This window comes from Stegostoma tigrinum, chromosome 33 (assembly GCF_030684315.1).
Source record: "Stegostoma tigrinum isolate sSteTig4 chromosome 33, sSteTig4.hap1, whole genome shotgun sequence".
Classification (NCBI taxonomy): domain Eukaryota; kingdom Metazoa; phylum Chordata; class Chondrichthyes; order Orectolobiformes; family Stegostomatidae; genus Stegostoma; species Stegostoma tigrinum.
Genome location: NC_081386.1, coordinates 16,614,268 through 16,637,229, shown reverse-complemented (window position 1 = coordinate 16,637,229; position 22,962 = coordinate 16,614,268). Strand labels below are relative to the sequence as shown.

At 41.6% G+C, this 22,962-nt stretch overlaps 1 protein-coding gene across 4 annotated transcripts in view; it reads right to left on the bottom strand.

Annotated features, from left to right (window-relative positions):
• cgnl1 (cingulin-like 1) overlaps positions 1–22,962 on the bottom strand; it is a 140,626-nt gene that overhangs the window by 94,807 nt on the left and 22,857 nt on the right. For 2 of the 4 annotated variants that reach the window (XR_007250574.2, XM_048562535.2), the window contains exon 1: positions 22,558–22,640. The exons of the other annotated variants lie outside the window; for them this stretch is intronic. Coding sequence is in view for 1 of the 2 variants with exons in the window: in XM_048562535.2 (XP_048418492.2) it covers positions 22,558–22,565 (8 nt within the window). In the remaining variant the exon portion in view is untranslated. Of the gene's footprint in view, positions 1–22,557; positions 22,641–22,962 lie in introns of those variants that run through there. 4 annotated transcript variants of the gene reach the window in all.

The following is a 22,962-nucleotide window of genomic DNA, read 5'->3' as shown; positions in this document are numbered from 1 at the left end:
GGATGGGTCAGTGATGGCCCAGCCAGCATCCTGTAACTGAATAAACCAAAAATAAATAAATAAATAATTCGGCATCCCTTGTAAGTGTCATATGTTCTGGCCTTTGTTCTACATGAATACATTGATTTAGTATGATTATACTTACAAATGGGCACTGGCTCCCAGCTAACAAGCTTGGCAGATTAAGCTATCCAAGTACTTAAACTTAGGTACAATGTAAAAACCTTTCTTCTTCGTACAAAGTGTTTTTTTTCCATTTCACATTCTCCGCCATAACTTTTTTCAGCCAATCACATTTTTAAAATCTAGTTCCACTTAACCTCAATGACTGACACTTTCCTTTTTCTCACTATCAACATCCTGGGGGTTACTACAGATAAGAATCTGAACTGGGCCAGTCATATGAATACTGTAGCTACAAGAGCAGGTCAACAGGCTAGGCTACTGCAGTAAGTAACTCACCTTCTGACTCCCCAAAGCCTGTCCACTGTCTACAAGTGGTCAGTCAGGAGTGTAATGACATAAACGTCACTTGCCTGGATGGGTGCAGGCCCAACAACTCTCAAGAGACTTGACATCATCCAGGACAAAGCAGTCCTGTGCTTGTCTGGCACCACATCACCAGGCATCCACTCCATCCACCACCGACACCGACACTCAGTAGCAGCAATTGACAAGATGCATTGCAGAAATTCACCAGTTTCCTAGTCAGCACCTTCCAAAATCAGAACCAATATCATCTCGAAGGACGAGGGCAGTAGATACACCACTGCCTGCAAGTACCCCTCCAAGCTAGTCACCTTCCTGACTTGGAAATATATCACTGTTCCTTGACTATTGCTGGGACAAAATCCTGGAACTCCCTAATGCCATTATGGATTTACCTCCACCAAATGGAGTGCAGTCGTTCAAGGTGGCAGCACACCACCACTTTCTTAAGGGCAGTTAGGGTCAGGCAATATACCCTGATACGGCCAGTGCTGTCAATGGCCACCCACTGAATAATAGTAAAAAAATAGACACACCAGCAAATGGAAGGCAACTTCAGGAATAGTGAGGTAGAATTGCTTGGAGTATAGGTATCCCTCTGCAGGCCAGGTACCCGGGAAACATTAAGATGAAATGCTACACCATCAGCAGTGAATGGAGGATGCTCATCAGCATGACAATTATATTGACCATTTTGACTATTAATGGGAGACAAGAATTCAAAATCAAAAATGACAGACACAAAATTGCAATGAAAATGTGACAAATAGAAGTCAGATTTCATCGGCAAAGCCCGCACAGAACTAACATGTTAAACTTCGATTTACAGACAGGCTTATTCCATTTCAAACTTGTGGCAAGGTTTGGAAAAGTAACCTGCTCTGCACTGTTGTTTTAGCAATGCATTGATAAAGACAAACGTTCGGATCACTCCATCTGTGGTATTTCATCACTTTTCAAGTGCTTGTCTTTCTTTTTAAATTTCACAAGTTCTTTAGTTGGAGTAGACTTCAGTAAAACTAAGAACAAAGTGAACTTTGTGGGATATATATGCAAAGTTTTATGACAGTCATGGACATCTATTTTAAAAATTGCAACACCTATGACAAAAAAAGTGAATTTGTTGTGCCTACTAAACATCCACAAGTTTCTTTGAAATTGTCTCAGTTTTACAACAAAAAAAAAATCATACTTTTTTCTTCTGTTCAGATCTGGGTAGCAAGATTAAAGAATCTCAGGCTCGCTTGAGGAAAACCATAAACACACGTAGGAAATTTGTAAGACTACATGACAACCACCAATCAGGAATTTAAAACCTTCCATACAATTCACAGGGGATTTACAGAGATGCTGGAAAGCTCATGCAACTACATTTAACTCAAATCACTGTGTTCAAAACTGACTGCATAGGAGTAAAATGTTGCAGTTATCACTGTACTGTAATTATCAAAATCAAAGGGCTTCATAAAAATTTAGTCTAAGATGACATGGACATCTTATGGCAGAATTCTTCATTTTTTTCCCTCAAAAGGAACAGCTACCAATTGGATACTAAAAACAGAACCTGCTGTAAAAAGAAAAACAGAAATTGCTGGGGAAAAGAAACAGGAGATGCTGGGAAAAGAAAACAGAAAATGCTGGAAAAACACAGCAGGTCTGGCGCATCTGTGGAGAGAAAGCAGCAGTATTAACGCTTTGGGTCCAGTGACCCTTCAGGAGAAAGTGAATTGCTTGAGTTTTATCCTGCAACTTCTGATTTCTAGCATCTTCAGTTCTTTGCTTATTATATACTAAAGATGCTTTGACATGTTCTTTTAGCGAGTCAAGTTTTACTAATGATGGCATTAAATTGATTTTACAAATAAATAGTTAACCAACACTACCACAGTTTTGCCTGGAACTACAAGTCTTTCGCTTAGATCCAGAAAACTGGTTCAACACTGAGCATGGATTCATGGATACAAGGCTCTTGTGAAATTCTGTGAAGAGGAAAAGTTTTTACAAAAGATCTTCATCTCCATGGCCTGTTGCCATAACTTGTTGCTTATAGCAATCCCAGTGCCAACTTAATTTTCTGTCTTGTTCCACTCAGCCTCAATGATTTCTTTGTTTTCCTTAATGTACATTTCAAAGTCAAAATTGCAGAGGTGTTTGGACATTTCAAGGCACACTGTCATGCATGATGAATTAATATAATATTTTTCCAGCTCAACAATTACAGAAATTCTATTACCACTGAAACATCAAAATCAGGATGCAGATCACAAAAGATGCCAACATTGTTCAATATCCTGTGGGCAGGCTTATGATAAATTTGCAGCAAACTGGCATTTTCCCATTTGAGATAATACTCAATTTGCTTGTGCATATACTTGGTCATCATTGATAATGCAGAATATTGGCAGTTGTTCATACACAATAACACGTTTACTGAATTCTAGCCCATCAGTATCCACCCCCACCTCCCATAAAGCAGTCACACTGTTCTGTGTGCCAGTAATACAGAATTTTATAGAAGTCTCACAATAATCTGCTAATCTTTAACAGAGCATGACCCACAATGTGATTAGAATGTGATAACTGTAGCCAAATGTATCACAGTATTTTGACATATAATGACTATAAAGATAAAGCAGCAAAAAAAAAATGCTTAAAAGCACAGAGAGAACACACACTATCACCAGAATTAGTTTGACTTGAAGCAATGCAAAAAAATACAGGCAGATCATAACAGACATAGGAGGGCAATGAAAGAGAAACAAAGAAGTTGAATCCTGCTGAAAATTTCTCCAAAAAGCCCTTCAATTTACATTAGTAAAAACGAAGAGAACTGCGGATGCTGTAAATCCGGAACAAAAACAAAGTTGCTGGAAAAGCTCAGCAGGTCTGGCAGCATCTGTGGAGGAGAAAACAGAGTTAATATTTTGGGTCTTCAGTTGAGAAAGGGTCACCGGACCCGAAACATTAACTCTGTTTTCTTCTCCACAGATGCTGCCAGACCTGCTGAGCTTTTCCAGCAACTTTGTTTTTGTTCCTCTATTTACCTTGTTTGAATGGTCAATCTAAGCAACAAGAGTTGGCAGAAAATATGAACTGGGAAAGGGCATGAAAGTGGGCATGAGGAGTGCTGGATCGTCATGCCTCCACTGAATGACATAGGAGGCTTGAGGGGCCAAACAGCTTACTCCTGTTTCTATTTCTTACCGTCTTGTAAGAAGACTTGTCTCATGTCTATGGTCTTACATGAAGTACATTTTGATAGGAATGAAGAAGAGAGGAAGAATAAGTAAACAACTTAGTAAGTTAACTGTCTAAATAGTATATAGGACCAAAAGGATCCAATGGGGTACAAATACACAAATCACTAAAGACAATACATGTTAATAAAGCCATACAAAAAAAACAAAGAACTGCGGTCCATGTCTAGGAGGAAAAAATTGAAAAGACAGAAGTTAAGTTAAACTTGTACTGAAACTTGATTAGACTACAAAGTGACCATTTTAAGTCACCATATTTTAAACATGAAAGAAAACAGCAGCTACAAAAGTGCAAAAAAGATTTGAAAATGATAACATCTACCAAGAATGACTGAAGGGGCTGGAGCTCTGTTCTCTCAAAAAGGCAAGACTAGATTGAAGCTTTAAAGATTATAAAAGGGTTTGCTGGGATAAATGCAGAGATGACCAGAGCTCGGGGCTATAAACATACTACAGCCGTTAATAAATCGAGGAGACATTCTTTATTCAGAGGCTGTTTGAGATATGGAACATGCTTCCGCAAGGACTAGCTGAGGTGACAATCCAAAAAGCTACATAAACATGAGGAAGAATGATTAGAAGGATCTATTGATGTCATTGGATGAAGAAATGTGGGAGAGGCACTCATGTAGAGCACAAACACTTGAACAGTCTTTCTGCGCAAAATCCAACACTCAATCAAAACACTCCTCAACGAACACATTTGAAAGATTAGTTTATCTAATTTCTCCTTGCAATGTAATCCTTGAGGCGCTGGTAACATTCTGAGGTATCTGCTACATTCCATCCATGGCCAACATGTCCTTAGATGCAGTGCCTAGAACTCTGTCCAATACACCAAACATTGTCTAGCCATTTGTGCAACTCAGAGTCATAAAGATGTACAGCATAGAAACAGATCTTGTTTCCAACTCGTCCATGCCAACTAGATATCTGAAATAAATCTAGGCCCATTTTCCTGCATTTGGCCCATATCCCTCTCAACCCTTCCTATTCATATACCCATCCAGATGCCTTCTAAATGGTGTAACTGTGCCATTGTCCCCAACAATATCCTCTGGCAGCTTAGTCCATATACGCATCACCCTCTGCTTGAAAAAGTTGCACCTTAGTTCCCTTTTAAATCTTTCCCCGCTCACCTTAAACCTATGCCATCTAGTGTTGGACTCATCCACCCAAGGGAAAAGAACTTGTCTATTAACCCTACCCACGCCTCTTATGAGTTTACGAACCTTTATAAAAGTCACTCTTCAGCCTCCGCACTCCTGGGAAAGTAGCCCCAGCTCATTCAGCATCTCTCTTTAGCTCAAACCTTCCAACCCTGACAATATCCTTGTAAATCTTTTCTAATCTCTTCCAAGTTGCGCAATATCCTTCCACTAGCAGGGAGACCAGAAATACACACAACATTCCAAAATTGGCCTTACCAATGTACTGTATAGCTACAACATGACCTCCTGACTCCTATACTCAATGTACTGACCAACGAAGGCAAGCATACCAAACACTTTCTTCACTATCCTATCTACTTGCAACTCCACTTCCAAGGAACTATGAACTTGCACTTCAAGGTCTCTTTGTTCAGCAACACTCCCCAGGATCTTACCATTAAGTGTCAAAGTCCTGCCGTGATTTGCCTACTCACTCCATCTGCTCACTTCTTAGCCCATTGGCCCATCTGATTAAGATCCCATTGCACTAAGAGGTAACCTCATTCGCTGTCCACTACATCGCCAATTTTGGTGTCATCTGTAAACTTACAAATCATATTCACTCTAGAAAACGACAATGTTGTTGAGGAGAATACTGAGATACAGGCTACTAAACTAGGTGGGATTGAGGTTCACAAGGAGGAGGTATTAGAAATCCTACAAGAGGGTGAAGATAGATAAGTCCCCTGGGCCGGATGGGATTAATCCTGGGAACCTCTGGGAAGCCAGGGAGGAGATTGCCGAGCCTTTAGCATTGATCTTTAACTCGTCATTGTCTACAGGAATAGTGCCAGATGACTGGAGGATAGCAAATGTGGTTCCCCTGTTCAAGAAGGGGAGTAGAGACAACCCTGGTAATTATAGACCAGTGAGCCTTGCCTCAGTTGTTGGTAAAGTGTTGGAAAAGATTATAAGGGATAGGATTTATAATCATCTAGAAAAGAATAAATTGATTAGGGATAGTCAGCACGGTTTTGTGAAGGGTAGGCCGTGTCTCACAAACCTTATTCAGTTCTTTGAGAAGGTGACCAAACAGGTAGATGAGAGTAAACCGGTTGATGTGGTGTATATGGATTTCAGCACGGCATTCGATAAGGTTCCCCACAGTAGGCTATTGTACATAATGCGGAGGAATGGAATTGTGGGAGATATAGCAGTTTGGATCGGAAATTGGCTTACTGAAAGAAGACAGAGGGTAGTAGTTGATGGGAAATGTTCATCCTGGAGATCAGTTACTAGTGGTGTACCGCAAAGGTCGGTGTTGGGTCCACTGCTGTTTGTAATTTTTATAAATGACCTGCATGAGGGCGTAGAAGGATGGGTTAGTAAATTTGCAAACGATACTAAGGTCGGTGGAGTTGTGGATAGTGACGAAGGATGCGGTAGGTTGCAGAGAGACATAGATAAGCTACAGAGCTGGGCTGAGAGGTGGTAAATGGAGTTTAATGCAGACAAGCGTGAGGTGATGCACTTTGGTAGGAGGAACCGGAAGGCAAAGTACTGGGCTAATGGTAAGATTCTTAGTAGGGTAGATGAGCAGAGAGATCTCGGTGTCCATGTACGCAGATCCTTGAAAGTTGCCACCCAGGTTGACAGGGCTGTTAAGAAGGCATACACAGTGTTTTAGCTTTTATTACTAGAGGGATGGAGTTCTGGAACCAAGGGGTTATGGTGAAGCTGTACAAAACTCTGGTGCGGCCGCATTTGGAGTATTGTGTACAGTTCTGGTCACCGCATTATAAGAAGGATGTGGAAGGTTTGGAAAGGGTGCAGAGGAGATTTACTAGGATGTTGCCTGGTATGGAGGGAAGGTCTTACAAGTAAAGGCTGAGCGACTTGAGACTGTTTTCGTTAGAGAGAAGGCTGAGAGGTGATTTAATTGAAACATATGAAATAATCAGAGGGTTGGATAGGGAGAGCCTTTTTCCTAGGATGGTGACGGCGAGCATGAGGGGATATAGCTTTAAATTGAGGGGTGAAAGATATAGGACAGATGTCAGAGGTAGTTTCTTTACTCAGAGAGTAGTAAGGGAATGGAACGCTTTGCCTGCAACGGTAGTAGATTCGCCAACTTTAGGTACATTTAAGTTGTCATTGGATAAGCATATGGACGTACATGGAATAGTGTAGGTTAGATGGGCTCGAGATCGGTATGACAGGTCGGCACAACATCAAGGGCCGAAGGACCTGTACTGTGCTGTAATGTTCTATGTTCTATGTTCTACACCTCCTATGTTCACATCTAAATCATTTATATAAATGATGAAAACTAGTGGATTGAACACCGGTCCTTATGTGCCACCTTAAGGCACATCGCTAGTTAGAGACCTCCAGTCTGAAAAACAACCCTCGACCACCAGTCTCTGTCTCCTACCTTCAAGCCAGTTCTACATCCGAATGCCTAGTCCTTCCATGTGAACCTTGCTAACCAGTGGACCACAAGGAACCTTGTCGAACACCTTACTGAAGTCCATATAGATGACATCCACCACACTGCCCTCAACAATCCTCTTCATTACTTCAAAAAACTCAAAATTATTGAGACACAATTTCCTATGCACAAAGCCACGTTAATTGTCCCTAATCAGTCCTTGTCTTTCCAAATACATGTAAATCCTATCCCTCAGGATTCCCTTAAACAACTTGCCCACCACTGATGTCAGGCCCACCAGTCTATAATTCCCTAGCTTTTCCTTACCACCTTTCTTAAACAGCAGCACCATATTAGGCAACCCCCCCATCTTCCAGCACCTCGCCTGTGGCTATTGATGATACAAATCTCAGCAAGGGGCCCAGCAATCTCTTTCCTGGGTTCCCACAGAGTTCTAGTTTTAGGGTGTGCCTGATCAGGTCCCAGGGATTTATCCACCTTTGGGCATTTTAAACCATCCAGCACCTTCTCTTCTGTAATATGGACATTCTTACACGATGTTGCTATTTGTCGCCCCCCGTTCCATATCTTCCATATCCTTCTCCACCGTAAACACTGATGCAATATACTCAACAGTCACTGCCATCTTTTGTGGTTCCACACATAGGTGGCCTTGCTGATCTTTAAAGGGCCCTATTCTCTCCCTAATCACCCTTTTGTCCTTAATATATCTACAGAATCTCTTTGGATTCCCCTTAACCTTATTTGCCAAAGCTATCTCTTGTCATTAGAGATAATGGGAACTGCAGATGCTGGAGAATCCAAGATAAAGTATGGAGCTGGATGAACACAGCAGGCCAAGTAGCATCTCAGGAGCACAAAAGCTAACGTTTCGGGCCTAGACCCTTCATCGGAGAGGGAACTGGAATAAATAGGGAGAGAGGGGGAGGTGGACTGAAGATAGATAGAGGAGAAGATAGGTGCAGAAGAGAGTATGGGTGAGGAGGTAGGGAGGGGATAGGTCAGTTCGGGGAAGACGGACAGGTCAAGGAGGCGGCATGAGGTTAGTAGGTAGGAAGTGGAGGTGTGGCTTGAGGTGGGAGGAGGAGATAGGTGAGAGGAAGAACAGGTTAGGCAGGCAGGGATGAGCTGGGCTGGTTTTAGGATGCAGTGGGGGGGGGGGGGGGAGATTTTGAAGCTTGTGAAATTCACATTGATACCAGTGGGCTGCAGGGTTCCCAAGCGGAATATGAGTTGCTGTTCCTGCAACCTATGGATGGCATCATTATGGCACTGCAGGAGGCCTAGGATGGACATGTCGTCTAAAGAATGGGAGAGGGAGTTGAAATGGTTCACGACTGGCAGGTGCAGTTGTTTACTGCGAACCAAGCGTAGGTGTTCTGCAAAGCAGTCCCCAAGCCTCCGCTTGGTTTCCCCAATGTAGAGGTAGCCACACCGTGTATAGCGGACGCAGTATACCACATTGGCAGATGTGCAAGTGAACATTTGCTTGATGTGAAACATCAGCTTTTGTGTTCCCAAGATGCTGCTTGGTCTACTGTGTTCATCCAGCCCCACACTTTGTTATCTTGCTATCTCTTGTCCCCTTTTTGCTGTCCTGATTTCCTCTTGTATATACTCCTACTACCTTTATATACTCTTCTAGGGGTTCACTCCACCTCTGCAATCTATACGTGACATATGCTTCCTTCTTTTCCTTGACCAAAATGTCCATTTCTCCAGTCATCCAGCATTCCCTACACCTACCAACCTTGCACTTCACACTAACAGGAACATAGCGTCTCTGGACCCTTATTAGCTCATTTCTGAATGCTTTCCATTTTATAGCCATCCCTCTACCTGCCCAGCAAACAATGTTTTAAAGTTCTTGCCTAAAACCATCAAAATCAGCCTCCCTCCAATTTAGAACTTCAACTTTTAGATCAAGTCTATCCTTTTCCATTGCTGTTTTAAAACTTGCAGCATTATGGTCATTGGTCCTGAAGTGCTCCCACACTGACACCTCAGTCACCTGCCCTGCCTTATTTCCCAATTGAGGTGCAATTTGTCCTTCTTATCCAGATCACTTCTAACTCAGAAGAGATTCCAAATAATCCAAAAATGTGAATCCTTCCCCCTTGCACAATCTCCTCAACCACACATTTACCCACTTTATCTTACTTCTACTCTTAGTAGGTCATGGCACCAGGAGTAATCCAGATATTACTACCCTCAAGGGGTTTTTAATTGTTGCCTAACTTCCTGTATTCTCTCCTCAGAAACTCATCCTTTTCTCTTTCTATGTCATTAGTTACGGTGTGTACAGTGAACTCCTGCTGGTCTTTCAGCCCTTTGAGAATATTTTGCACCCTCTCCAAGATATCGCTGATCTGTCTCCAGTGAGGCAACACACATTCTGATGCCTGTCAGCTGCAGAAACATCTCTCTGTACCTCTGACTAGAAAGTCCCACATCACAATTGACCACTTGGAAACTGGCATATTCTTTGTTATATTAGAGTCAGTCTTGGTGCCTGAAACCTGGCTGTCAGTGCTGCATTCCCCTGACAGTCCATCATCCAGTGCCTTTTCCTAAACAGCACACATGTTTGAGACGATGAGATGAGGCTATCTGCAGCAGACTCCTGCATGATCTGCTTCCCTCTCCTACCTTTTCTGGAGGTCACCCATCCACCTGACTGTATCTTTGGTTTATCTCCCTTCCTGCAACTACCATCCATCACACCCCCTAGCTCCTGTGAATTCCACATTGCCTGTAACTGCCGCTCCAAAAATGATTCGCAACTAAACACTTTCCTGCAGACACAATCATCACTAACATGGAAACTCTCCCTAAACTCCCACATCTGACAAGAGCGCATCACTCTACTATAGACTGTCTTTGCACCTCAACAACCTACAGGCCGAGAAAATAGCAGTCTTACTGCTCTAAAAACACTGCTCCAGGCTAAGTTCCTACTGTGTTTTATATTTTTGAAGTTTAATCAAACAGCAGATCTCAATAAAACATATAATCTAAAAAGAACCCACTCTACTCACTATTGTTGATTTACAAAAATAGAGTAAGGTTGTACTTTAAAAAGCCACTTAAGCTGCTCCCCACTGTGCACTCTCCCATACGGGTTTCTCCAAGGTCAGCTGTGAATTTCGCTGTTTGTTCATTTCTCTTGGAACAAACTCCGATGTCCAGAGACACTTGAAATTGAACAGCAGAACAGTCAGCTATGCAGATTCACTGCTGGGTCAGACAGCAGTGCAGGTTTATTTCTCTGTCAGATTCACTTCCCATGTGGTCACTGCCTATAATTGTAGCAATATTTCCTCTCCTTTACAGTCTGGTATTCTCAGTGTAATAGGTAATATTTGATCAGCCTTTGGATATTTCTTAGACATAACTACAGCATCAATTCTTGAGGAATTTTCAAATGTTTGATAGCAATAAAATACTTTTTGAAGTGTAGTCACCACACAATTTACGAGGCACCACAGCTAACTCACACACAGTAAAATTCCGACAACAGCAACACTTCCTTGATCAGAGATCTGGAACAGTACTCACTATAGGAAAGAAGAAAAAAAGAATCCACTGACCATGTTTTGTTAAATATCACGTGGATTGGTAGGAATTGATTGGTGACTCAACACAAAAGGTGTCATCCATACAAAGACCGCATGTTTTCAAGACAATGTGTCGACAAACTTGCTTCTGAAGAACTATCTCACAGGTCGACCAAACCACCAAAGTCACAGTCCTATTGCCCATCTTTAGCAGGCCTTGCCAGGTTTCATTAGCACTATCTATTAGAAGGCTGGTGGAAACCAGATATTATTCTGTTCCTTGGGGAATCCTTGTTAATGATTTTCCCCCTGCTTAGTGATATTCTTAAATTCAGTGCCTGATCTGATATCAACACCAGTACAGCAAAAACAACATATAATAGCGATCATTTCATCAGTACTTAATTAATTTTAGTTCAGCCAAGAAAAGTAGATAGATATTGGGACACAAGGGAGGATAATATCATAGGATATTTTACACCCACCCCAAGGGAAGGACAAGGTCTTGATTTAACTTCTCTACCAAATGATATCACATTCAACAGGGGAATAATTCCCCAGTATTACACCAGCATGTGGGCCTAGAGCTTACATGATTAATCCTCTGGAATGGGATTTGAACCCACAATCTTGAACACAGAGGGAAGAAATGTTATTCCTTAGCAATGCTGATGCTAATGTGCTTTATGAAGATTTTTCACTTACTGAACAAAACATAGTCTTATGTTATTTTAATGCAATTGAAGACCACTCCTTCAAGACTGTTTGACAAATGAGTTTTTTTGAAAAGAAATATCAAATTTTACAGAGGCACAACTGTATTTCCTACTGAGACAGGATAATACATGATATTATTAAATATACTATGTGAATGCCTGCTATACACAAGCTAAATAAATCCAAAAACAATGGCAGCAGCTGAAGCATCCTGTTTTTATGCTGGGACTGTCAGAAGAACAGGGGATATGTTCAAGCTGACTGAAACTATACTGTCTGATTAATATCCCTTACTTTCCCAACTACCACATTTAGCTGCAATGTAAATATTGCCTGTCTGTCAAGGCAGTTCAAGGCAGAATATTTGGCAATATATTATGTCCAAGTGAAACTGAAAAGAAAACAAAACTATTTAACTCCCAAAATGAATGCATGCATTTCATAAATCAATTATTAAAACAGACCACAATATTCCTTATTAATCAGAGTTGCAAAATCACTCAACTTTAAAATTGTGAATTAAAATAAACTGCTAACAAACTAAAATCAAAACAAAGAACTGGATACTAGAGACCTGAAACTTAAAACAAATCGCTGGAGAAGCTCAGCATGTTTGGTAGCATTTGTTAACTGTTTTCTCTCCACAGATGCTGCCAGACTTGTTGAGTTTCTCCAGTAGTTTCTACATTTGCTTTAAACCATTTTCACTTTGACTCTTGTAGCAACGTAGCAGGGATTTTAAAACTGTCAGGATAAAACAAAGTTGCATTTTCTTCCAACTGATGATTATACAGAAACAAAATAACAAAACTTGTACTGCCAATGTGATATTTTGTGCAACAGTCAATAAAAATAACACATGCAAAAATCTAAGACTCTCACCAATCATTGTGCTGATGGATGCAACATGTTTCTGTTTCAAAGAACTTTTCCCTCTGCTATTAATAAAGAAACCAGCATTGAAACAAAGTGATCCAGATAAAACCAGACAAGAAGTTACTATCACTTAAGATAAAATAAAACCAAAGTGCCTTTTGCACTGTCTCAGCACAATCCACGCAAACTGCAAAGAGTAACGTGCATTTACATCAGGGCTTCCCAGAAATGAGTGTTGGGGCCCGAATAACTAAAACAAGTTCTGGGTCCAATTATACGGGCCCTGTTCACACAGCCCCTCAGCTTACAGTTCTCACAAGGGCTGAAGAGTCGTCACCGGATACAAAACGAACTGTCCGCAGATGCAACTAGAGCTGCTGAGTTTCTCCAGCAATTCCGGCTTCTGTTTCAATTGTTTGTCTTTCTTGGGGTCTCCAGGGAGGGGACTGTTGGGTCTAAAATCTGACACTGAATTAGGTAAGGAAATTATGAGGACAGATAACCAAAACCTTGGTCAAAGAGCTGGATGTTAAGTGATGTGATAGGAAATGTCGATATGCCAGCAACAAAAATGCAATTAGGGAAAGGACTCCAGATCTCAAAGCTGATACAGCTGATAATATAAGCACTAATGCAAAAGGCAACTTGAGATAGACACTCTGGGCTGAATGGCCACCTTCCTGGTGTGGAAATAGTAATGGTGAGTATGGTGAGAAAATAGAGCAGGAATGAAAAAATCTTCACCCTTGATTGGTGACTCTCATTTAAGCCCCAACTCTCTCCTGGATTTCTTTCAGCACAAGCTCCCTGCATGGTCCAAAACCGTCCTGCTCCTGAACCCTTCATACTGCCCAATCACCAGCCTTGCCTTACCATCACAGCTGCTCTTACATCAATTCTGCCATCACTTTGGAGCTGACAACAACGATTCCACTTCCATCAGATTGCTCTGCTTGAGCGGACAGCCCAGTACCTTGTACTTCAGTTATACCGGGTACTGATGAGGCCATATCTAGAGTGCTGTGTACAATATCAGTCACCTTATTAAAGAATGGATGTAAAGTGTGTTGGAAGCAGTTCAGAGAAGGTTTACCAGACTAATCTCTTGAATAGATAGATTGTCTTAGGAGAAAACACTTGGACAGGCTAGGCCTTATATATTTTTTCTATAAATCACTTATAGGACATGGATGTCTCTGGCTAAGCCAGCATTTATTGCCCAGGCCTAACCGCCCAGAGGGCCGGTAAGAGTGAATCACATTGCTGTGGGTTTGGAGTCACACGTGGGCCAGACTAGGTAAGGATGGCAGATTTCCTTCCCGAAAGGACATTAGTCAACCAGGTGGGTTTTTCCAACAATCAAAAGGTTTCATGATCATCATGAGACCCTTAATTCCAGATCGTTTATTAAGTTCAAATCCTACCATCTGCTGTGGTGAGATTTGAATCCGGATCCCCAGAGAATTAGTTGAGTTTCTGGACTAACAGTCTAGTGATAAGACGATGAGGCCAGCCACAAGCGTTTAGAAGAGTAGGTGGTAACATGATGGAAATTCTCTGGGATGGTGTCTAATTTATCCACCTTCAGTCCTTGCAGCCTCCTCAACGTTATCATCCTTCGTGATGGCCACTACACTCATCTCTGTCCCCGACTCTCTTGACATTATGGTATGCTGCTGGTGTCTTCCACTGTGAAAACTGATGCCAAGTACCTATTAGGTTCCTCCGCCATTTCTTTGTTCCCATTACTACTTTGCCAGCCTCATTTTCCAGCAGTCCAATGGGGACTTGGGCCTCTCTCATCTTTTGGACATCTAAAAAAAACTCTTGCAATCTTTTACATTACTAGCTAGATTAGCCTCGTACTTCACCTTCTCCCCATTAAGGGCTCCTTCACATCCACTTTCACCTCCCTAATCAAGTCTGCCTCATTACACACCACTAAACCAGAATGACATGTCCCTTTGCGGTCCGACCCCACCACCCAAGACATTTTTCCGTCCCCGCCCCTGTCTGCTTTCCGGGGGGACCGCTCTCTCCGTGACTCCCTTGTTCGCTCCGCACTGCCCTCCGGCCCCACCACACCCGGCACCTTCCCCTGCAACCGCAGGAAATGCTACACTTGTCCCCACGCCTCCTCCCTCACCCCCGTCCCAGGCCCCAGGATGACATTCCACATTGAGCGGAGGTTCACCTGCACATCTGCCGGTGTGGTGTGCTGCGTCCACTGTGCCCGGTGCGGCTTTCTCTGCATTGGGGGGGCCAAGCGGAGGCTTGGGGACCGCTTTGCAGAACACCTCCGCTCAGTTCGCGGCAGGCAGCTGCACCTCCCAGTCGCGGGCCGTTTCCACTCCCCCTCCCATTCTCTTGATGGCGTGTCCGTCATGGGCCTCCTGCACTGCCACAGTGATGCCACCCGAGGGTTGCAGGAACAGCGGCTCGTGTTCCGCCTGGGAACCCTGCAGCCATATGGTATCGATGTGGACTTCACCAGTTTCAGGGTCTCCCCTTCCCCCGCTGCATCCCTCAACCAGCCCAGTTCGTCCCCTCCCCCCGCTGCACCACACGGCCGCCCAGCTCTTCCCCCCCACCCACTGCATCCCAAAACCAGTCCAACCTGTCTCTGCCTCCCTAGCCGGTTCTTCCTCTCACCCATCCCTTCCTCCCACCCCAGGCCGCGCCCCCAGCTACCTGCTGACCTCATCCCACCTCCTTGACCTGTCCGTCTTCCCTGGACTGGCCTATCCCCTCCCTGCCTCCCCACCTACACCCTCTCCACCTATCTTCTTTACTCTCCATCTTCGGTCCGCCTCCCCCTCTCTCCCTATTTATTCCAGTTCCCTCCCCCCATCCCCCTCTCTGATGAAGGGTCTAGGCCCGAAACGTCAGCTTTTGTGCTCCTGAGATGCTGCTTGGCCTGCTGTGTTCATCCAGCCTCACATTTTATTATCTTGGAATCTCCAGCATCTGCAGTTCCCATTATCTCTGACTTGTCCCTCAGTGGGTTTTAACCACAGGCTGCTCCAAAAACACCATCTCGTAGACATTTCACATATTCCTTTTCTGTCATCAGTTATCAATCCAGTTCACCTTCTTGTTGAAATCCCCCAGGATTACTGTCACAGTGCCTTTCTTACATGCCTTTTGTATTTCCTGATTTATTTCCTTCCCCATATCCTGACTACTGCTAGGAGGTCTGTATACAACTTCCACCCTGGTCTTCTTCCTTTGCGCTTCTTCAACTCAACCCACACTGATTCTAAGCCTTCCAGCTCTGTATCATTTCTTGCTAACAAGGCAACTCACCCCGTCTCCCTGCCCCTTTATAAGATCCTTGGATATTTAATTCACAGCTATGTCTCTGTGACACCCAGAACATTGTACTGTGCTAGAAGCTCATTTACCTTGTTCCATACACTGCATGCTTTTAAGTAAAACACCCTCAATCCTGTGTTGCATGCTCTCTGTCCTGTCCTGGAAACTTTAACCTCTGCTCAGCCCACCCCTCTCCCTATAATTCCTTCCATAATTTTTCTCAGAAACTTCTCAAATCCTACAAAGTCCAAGACACTTCCTTTTGAAATGCCAACTATAGAAAAGGAATTTAGTGGCTGGTGCTAAGTATTCTCGAGCGTATTGTAATCAAATAAAAAATCATAACTACATACAGCTAATAACTGGTACACAAAAATCACAAGTGCTTTTACCACAAAAGGATTTCCTCAAGCAGTGAGAAATGTGTAAAAATGCAAAACGTTTGGTGCTACAAATTTATATACTGCATATGAATGTAGACTGTGTATGAATATTCCAATATCCTGTATGCACTGACATTACATGCGCACCCTGACCTGTAGTAGCAGAACTGAAAACTAAAAATGTCAACCAGGACTTGGTCTCTCCTGACGATGCAATAAATTTAACCATCTGTGCAAAAGAAATATAAAACCTGAGTTCTACCCTCAGCCTGTGCTAAAATAAGCACATTTGTGGTAGTTAGGATCAGGGAGTTTGGGCCACTGGCTGAGGGAAGAACGAATGCCCAGGAATCTGTCTCCTGATTGTTATCTAACAATGTCTACTAAACACACAGGTATGTACATCTTGGCTGAGGTCTGGATCAAGCTAAATAGGAATCCACCTGCAAACGATCCACTGACAAATTATACAGTTACTACTTATACATGCTCGGTGGTACGAGGTTAGTGTCCCTGCCTCTGTGCAAGGAGGTCTGGGTTTGATTCCCAACTGCTGCAAATGTGTGTAATAACATTTCTGAACAGGTTGAATACAAATATTGACAAATGTTAAATTTAGGCTCTTGTGGATCAGTGGTAGTGGATATACCTCTGAGCAAGGAGGCTCAGGTTCCAGACCAACCTACTCCAGAAGTGTGTCACAATATCACAGAGGTGTTACAATGCAGGAAGCAGCTACTTGGCCCATCATGCTTATACTGGCTCATCAAACAAGTATCATTACAGAGTGCCAGTCTCTTACCTTTGCCCCATATACCTGGTAGAGGTAAGCATAATTACAACATTTCAAAAGCATTTGGAGGAGTACACGAATAGGAAAAGTTAGAGGAATATGGGCCAAATGCTGACAAATAGAACTAGCTTTGTTTAGGATATCTGGTAGGCATGAATGAGTTGGACTGAAGGGTCTGTTTCCATGATATATATCTCTATGACCTTTGCTTTGTTTGCACATCACTTTAAAAGTCCGGACAAGTTGAATTAAAAAATAGCTATAATTTTACTTGGTTGAGAGAGACTGAGCAGGTATGTCAATATTTCAACAGCAAGAAAAAGATGACAATTGAACGAAGGGAAATTCTGATTAGGGTGAAGTAAACTTGACTCTGGCAACCCTCCCCAACACCTAGTAACTTACAATTGTTTTGGGATTGAGTTCTTCGGGCAACGACCGAGTGATCCTCCTCTGTGCAAGCAAGTGAATGTAGAGCATTCGTGAGTTATCTACCTTCAGGTGGATCATAAATCAATTTAGAATCCATTCTCACTCATTGGTCTCACATGTTAAATTTCCAGCAGGGATCAACAAATGGAAAATGTGAGCACTTTCTAGGACCCTGCTTTAAGAATACCGAGACTTGCTGGGTATCAATCTAACATGAGGAAACCATGCCTGGCTGGAATTCAGTTCTTTTCGATCCAATAACATATCATATAGCATGTACTGACTCTGCTGTTGGGCACTGGAAGCAACAATAAATTATATACAAACTATATTGGTGACACACCAGCCTGGGAAGCTGAATAAAATGGGCCAAGAGTCTCAAATAGCTAAACTAATAAAACTCTGACAATGAAAGCAAGGAATTACAATGGAATGTAGATGTGCAATTTTGATAGACAGGATGTTGGGTCAGATTATGGAAGATAGAAAGGGGTGCAAGTGTTGAAAATACAAAGTTACATATTGGTGCAGTTCACTCGATTAACACAAAAGTAGCTATCAAAAGGGAACTGTATATATTTAAGAGGAAAACATTTGTAGGTCTGCAGGGAAAAGTAAAGGAGTGGGAGTCTAATTGGTAGCTTTTTGAGAGCCAACACATGCATAATCAATCAAAAACATGTCTTGCGATTTTACCAGAAAGATCGAAAAAAACACCCTTCAGTCTGGAGATACCCATGCTAAATTTCAGCTAATGAAGGGAGTCAGACATAGAAACACAACTCTCCAAAAACCTGTCTTTCATTCAAAAGTTCACCTTGCAAATCCCCACCCCAAAATAATGGAAGTGACTACAAAACCTAATCAAGCAAGTGAGAAAAGAGTAGGACAAAGTTTGAGTTATTTATAAATTATCTGATTATTTCACTGGATAAGATTACTGTCCAGGTTGCTTGATCTTTAGAGAACTTGTGGGATCTACTTTTCTGTGCTGCTTTAGTGTACTTGAGGTTGTGCCAGGAGGAGCTGGCTAACTTAATGCTATTAGCGAGTGTGCTCTGGGACAAAGTTTCCACTAAACAGCAACAGCTAACCGGGAGTTTGAAGTCATTTACCAATTGGAATTTGAACACTTAAATTATATTTTTGAAATGACAAGATTTTAGCACTGCTTTACATAATATGCATTGTTTTATTAAAAGCGTACAAACTGTGCCAGTCATCTAGCCTCTGGAGAAAAGCAAACTAAATTGGGGCCAGAGTTTTCATGTCCAGGCATGACAGGCTCTGTTTGGTTTTGAACAGCTGCCAGTCAGTGCACCACATGATGAATATTCTCATTTGTCTTTTACAGCAACAATGGACAGAGAAGGAATCAACAACACGAGAGAACAGCACGTGCCGATTTGTTTTTTTAAACTGCTCTGTACCATTGTTTCAAGAGAAAAAAGCATTTTGTAAACATTCATGTGGCACATTTTAGGCTTGAGCACACAAACTAAAATCATTAGCATACACACTCTCTGAAGAGACTACTTCCTTAAGAAAATAAATTCCCTCAGCAGTAATTCTTATTTAATAACTGACAGTGTTTCTCTGTAATTATTTGGTATATATTGCTCAAGGGAATGGGGCACTCATTTGGTTGATAATCCTGAAGCTCAAAAGATTCATGTCTCCGCAAAGCAGCTTAAATACCCACACAGCAACTTTTAATGTCATCATCTCTCCAAATTCGATTTTTATTGTGTGGAAACAAATGATTTATCTGCAGTAGAATGACACTCATTAATCTACATAGGTCTATATTGTTAGTCAAAGTTATTAGCGGCTGAGAAATATTATGAAACATTTGCATATTTAACCATACACAAATCTTAACAGTGTGCACACTGGAATGTGTAAAATCCTGACAGCTTATTACAAAAAAAAGTACCAACTTAAACAAAAACTTTATTAAAAACAACTTAAGGGTATCCACTGAATAGCACACTCAAAACACCACAAGACATTCTCACCTCAACAACAGTAACTTGCAATTATACAGTAATTAAATGTTCTATGCCTCCATTACAGAAGGGTCACAAAGCAAAATTTAAGCCAAAGTCATGGCAAGGTGATATTGGGCAGATGGCCAAAAGTGCGATAAAAGGAAGTAGGTTTTAAAGAGCAATTAGAAGAGGAAAGAGGGGTAAATTCATTCAGACCTTTAGGGGAATATTCAACTCTTCAATTTCTCATGAGCTTTTCTTACAGTATCCCTGAATGATGGTCAAAAATTAACTTTGACATCTGGATAATATGTGGCTAGCACTGTGCTTTGTACTTGCACAAAATTCATCTCCACCCCAGTCAGTCAGGGTGAAAGGGACTTTCATCCTATCAAACCGAGCTCGATTCAGAACCAGGTCCAACAGATGAAATGTATATGTGCTAAACCACCTTATCTTTGTGTTATTCTATGGCATAGCTATATTAATTTGTGATGCAAAGTTTATTTAACAACACTACCAAGACTGGATTATACTAAAAGTACATCAGATGTTTTTATTTAATTACCTAAACCACCTATGTAGCATTAATATGAGTCATGATGAATATCATACTTGTGTTGATTAAAGTATTGATGGACAGTTAAAAATAACATCAGCTCAGGCAGGAATTTACACCAAGGGAAATGGCAATGCTGGGTTAACCTATGTATATGTATGATCCACGTTCACCAAACAGGAAACTGTAAAGCCTTTGAAATTGTCAGCAATAAATACAACTCCTCTCTTTCTTCAAATGTTTGTTAGATATCAAATTTGCTATTTAAGTCATACATTCCTGATTTGGGCTATTACTACATAATAATACAGACAAGCATACTCTGGACCATGACTTCTTTAGATGTGGTTAATGATAAACTCCAAAGTTTGCACTAAAGAACATAGGAATAGGAGTCGGCCATTCAGCCCCACAAGCCTGTTCCACCATAAGATCATGATTGATCTGCAGCCTAACTCCATATTTCTTTGGCTCATATTTCTTAATACCTTTGCCTATCAAAATTTATCTATCTCAGATTTTAAGTTAACAACTGATCTAACATCCACTATCATTTGAAAGAATTCCAAATACCTAAACACCCTTTGTGTGTAGAAGTGCCTCCCAACATCTCTGGCCCTAATTCTACACCGTCTATGTGTAGGATCCTCAAACAGTGGAAATAGTTTATCTTTATTTATTCTGTTTTTTTCTTGTTAACATCTTGAAGACCTTGATCAGATCACCTCTTAAAATTTAGAGAATACAGGCTTAATTTGCATAATTTCATAATTTAATGCCTTAAATCCAGGTGTCATTCTTGTAAAACTACATTGTACTCCCTCCAAGGCCAAAACATGCTTCTGAAAATGTGGTGCTCAGATCCACTCGCAATACTCCAATTGGGGTCATACCAGAAATGATTTGGATATCTTCAGTATGACGTGTGCATTCTTGTACTGCCATCCTCTGGATATAAAGTCCAGCATTCCATTTGCTTTCTTGGCTTCTTCCAATTACTTAGAGGGTCAGAGAGAAATTTTCCAGGTATTTTTCCTTAATTGATCTGCAGTTTTAAAATTTACTTTTTGCCCTTCCCAGAAGAGACCACTGTTTCTGTGGCAGGTGGGTTGGGAGGAGGTGGAGAAGTGCTTGGAAAGCAGTCTATATATTATGACATAAAACGATTACATTTGTACAGGGCAGATGGATCAGAGGTCTGTTCCCATCCGTTGTGTATCATATGGTCATAGACGTTTGCATTATTGCAGATCCCCATACTGATCAATACAACATCACCAATGTATTAAGAAAAAATTGCTATGCCCCGATTTTCCACCAGGCAAAGCCACTAGACATTAAATAAATAAGTTAAATTCTCTTGTTGACTCGGCTTATTGAGCAGTGCCATGAACAAAGGGCAGGAGAGTTCAAGAAATGCATGTTGGTCTTAATTGGCTTCATCTTATGCAAAGGTGTGTCACATTTTAAAGGAGAAGGGGGCATAACATTAATGGATTAATAAGAGAGAAGTCCTGGCAAATTCTCTTGGAATACCACAGCAACAGAAGTACAATTTGAATTCAACTAATAAAATCTGAAATTAAAAGGTAGTTTCAGTATTGGTACCCGCAAAATTATCACTATCATCAAAACCTGGCTCAGTAATACAATTTAAGAAAGGAAATCTGCCATCCTCAATTGATCTGGACAACATATAATTCAAGATCGCCAGCAATGTAGTTAACTTTTGACCACCTTCTAAAATGGCCAAGCAAACCACTCAGTTCAAGTACAATTACGCACATGCAAGAGATGTCCTTTCCAGTAATACCTGCACCCCATGATGGAACAAAAAAAACCTCAATGTCCTGTGATAGGGAAAGTTACCGAAAGATTTCGGAGGAGTAGTAAATTATTTGGTCCTTCAACACTGCTCCGCCATTTAAATGGCTGACCTCACTGTGCTCTCAACTGCACCTTACCTATCCCCAAAACCTCTTAACTCATTAGTCTATCAAAAAATCCCTCGAATGACCTAGCCTCACTGCTTCCTGCAGGAATAAATTTCATAGATTACCTGACCCTCGAAAAACAAAGAAATGCTTGGACGCTTCGAGTAATAGGGAGAAGCTGAATAGGCCGGGGTTACTTATTCTGAAGCATCGGAGGTTGAGGGGTGACCTTACAGGGGTTTATAAAATCAGGAGGGGCATGGATACAGTAAATAGGCAACATCATTTCCCTCTCAAAACTAGAGGGTATTGGTTTGAGGTGAGAGGGGAAAGATTTAAAAGGGACCTAAGGGGCAAGATTTTCACACAGAGGGTGGTGTATGTATGGAATGAACTGCCAGAGGAAGTGGAAGACGCTGGTACAATTACAGCATTTAAAAGGCATCCGGATGGGTATATAATAGGAAGAGTTAGAGGGAAATGGGCCAAACACTGGCAAATGGAATTAGATTTATATCAGATATCTGGTCAACATGGGCGAGCTGGGCTGAAGGGTCTATTTCTGTGCTGTGTATCAAGTCCCCTCAAAGTCTTAGAGTGTAAATAAGATAACTTCTCATTCAAATAAACTCTAATAGATATAGGCCTAACCTGTTCATCCTTCTTCATAAGAAAAGCCGTTCATCCCAGGCATGCGCTGAGAAAACCTTCTCAAAGCTGCTTCCAAAGCAAACATGTCTTGTCTCAAGTTAGAGTCCAAGACGTTGCACAGTGCTCCAGATGTGGTCTCACCTAAGCCTGCACAGCTGCAATAAAAGGTACCTTACTTTTATATTAAAATAATTTTTTAAATAAAGATCAACATTCCATTTGACTTCTTGATCATTTGCAATATCAACATACTCATTTTTTGTGATTCATCTTTCAGGATACCCAGATCCCACTGTACAACTGGGTCTGCACCAAGACATAAGTGAATATTAACAAGGAATGATTAGTCAGTGTTGTGCATCAAACTATCAGAGTCCTATGATCAGCTTATAATGAGGATATATG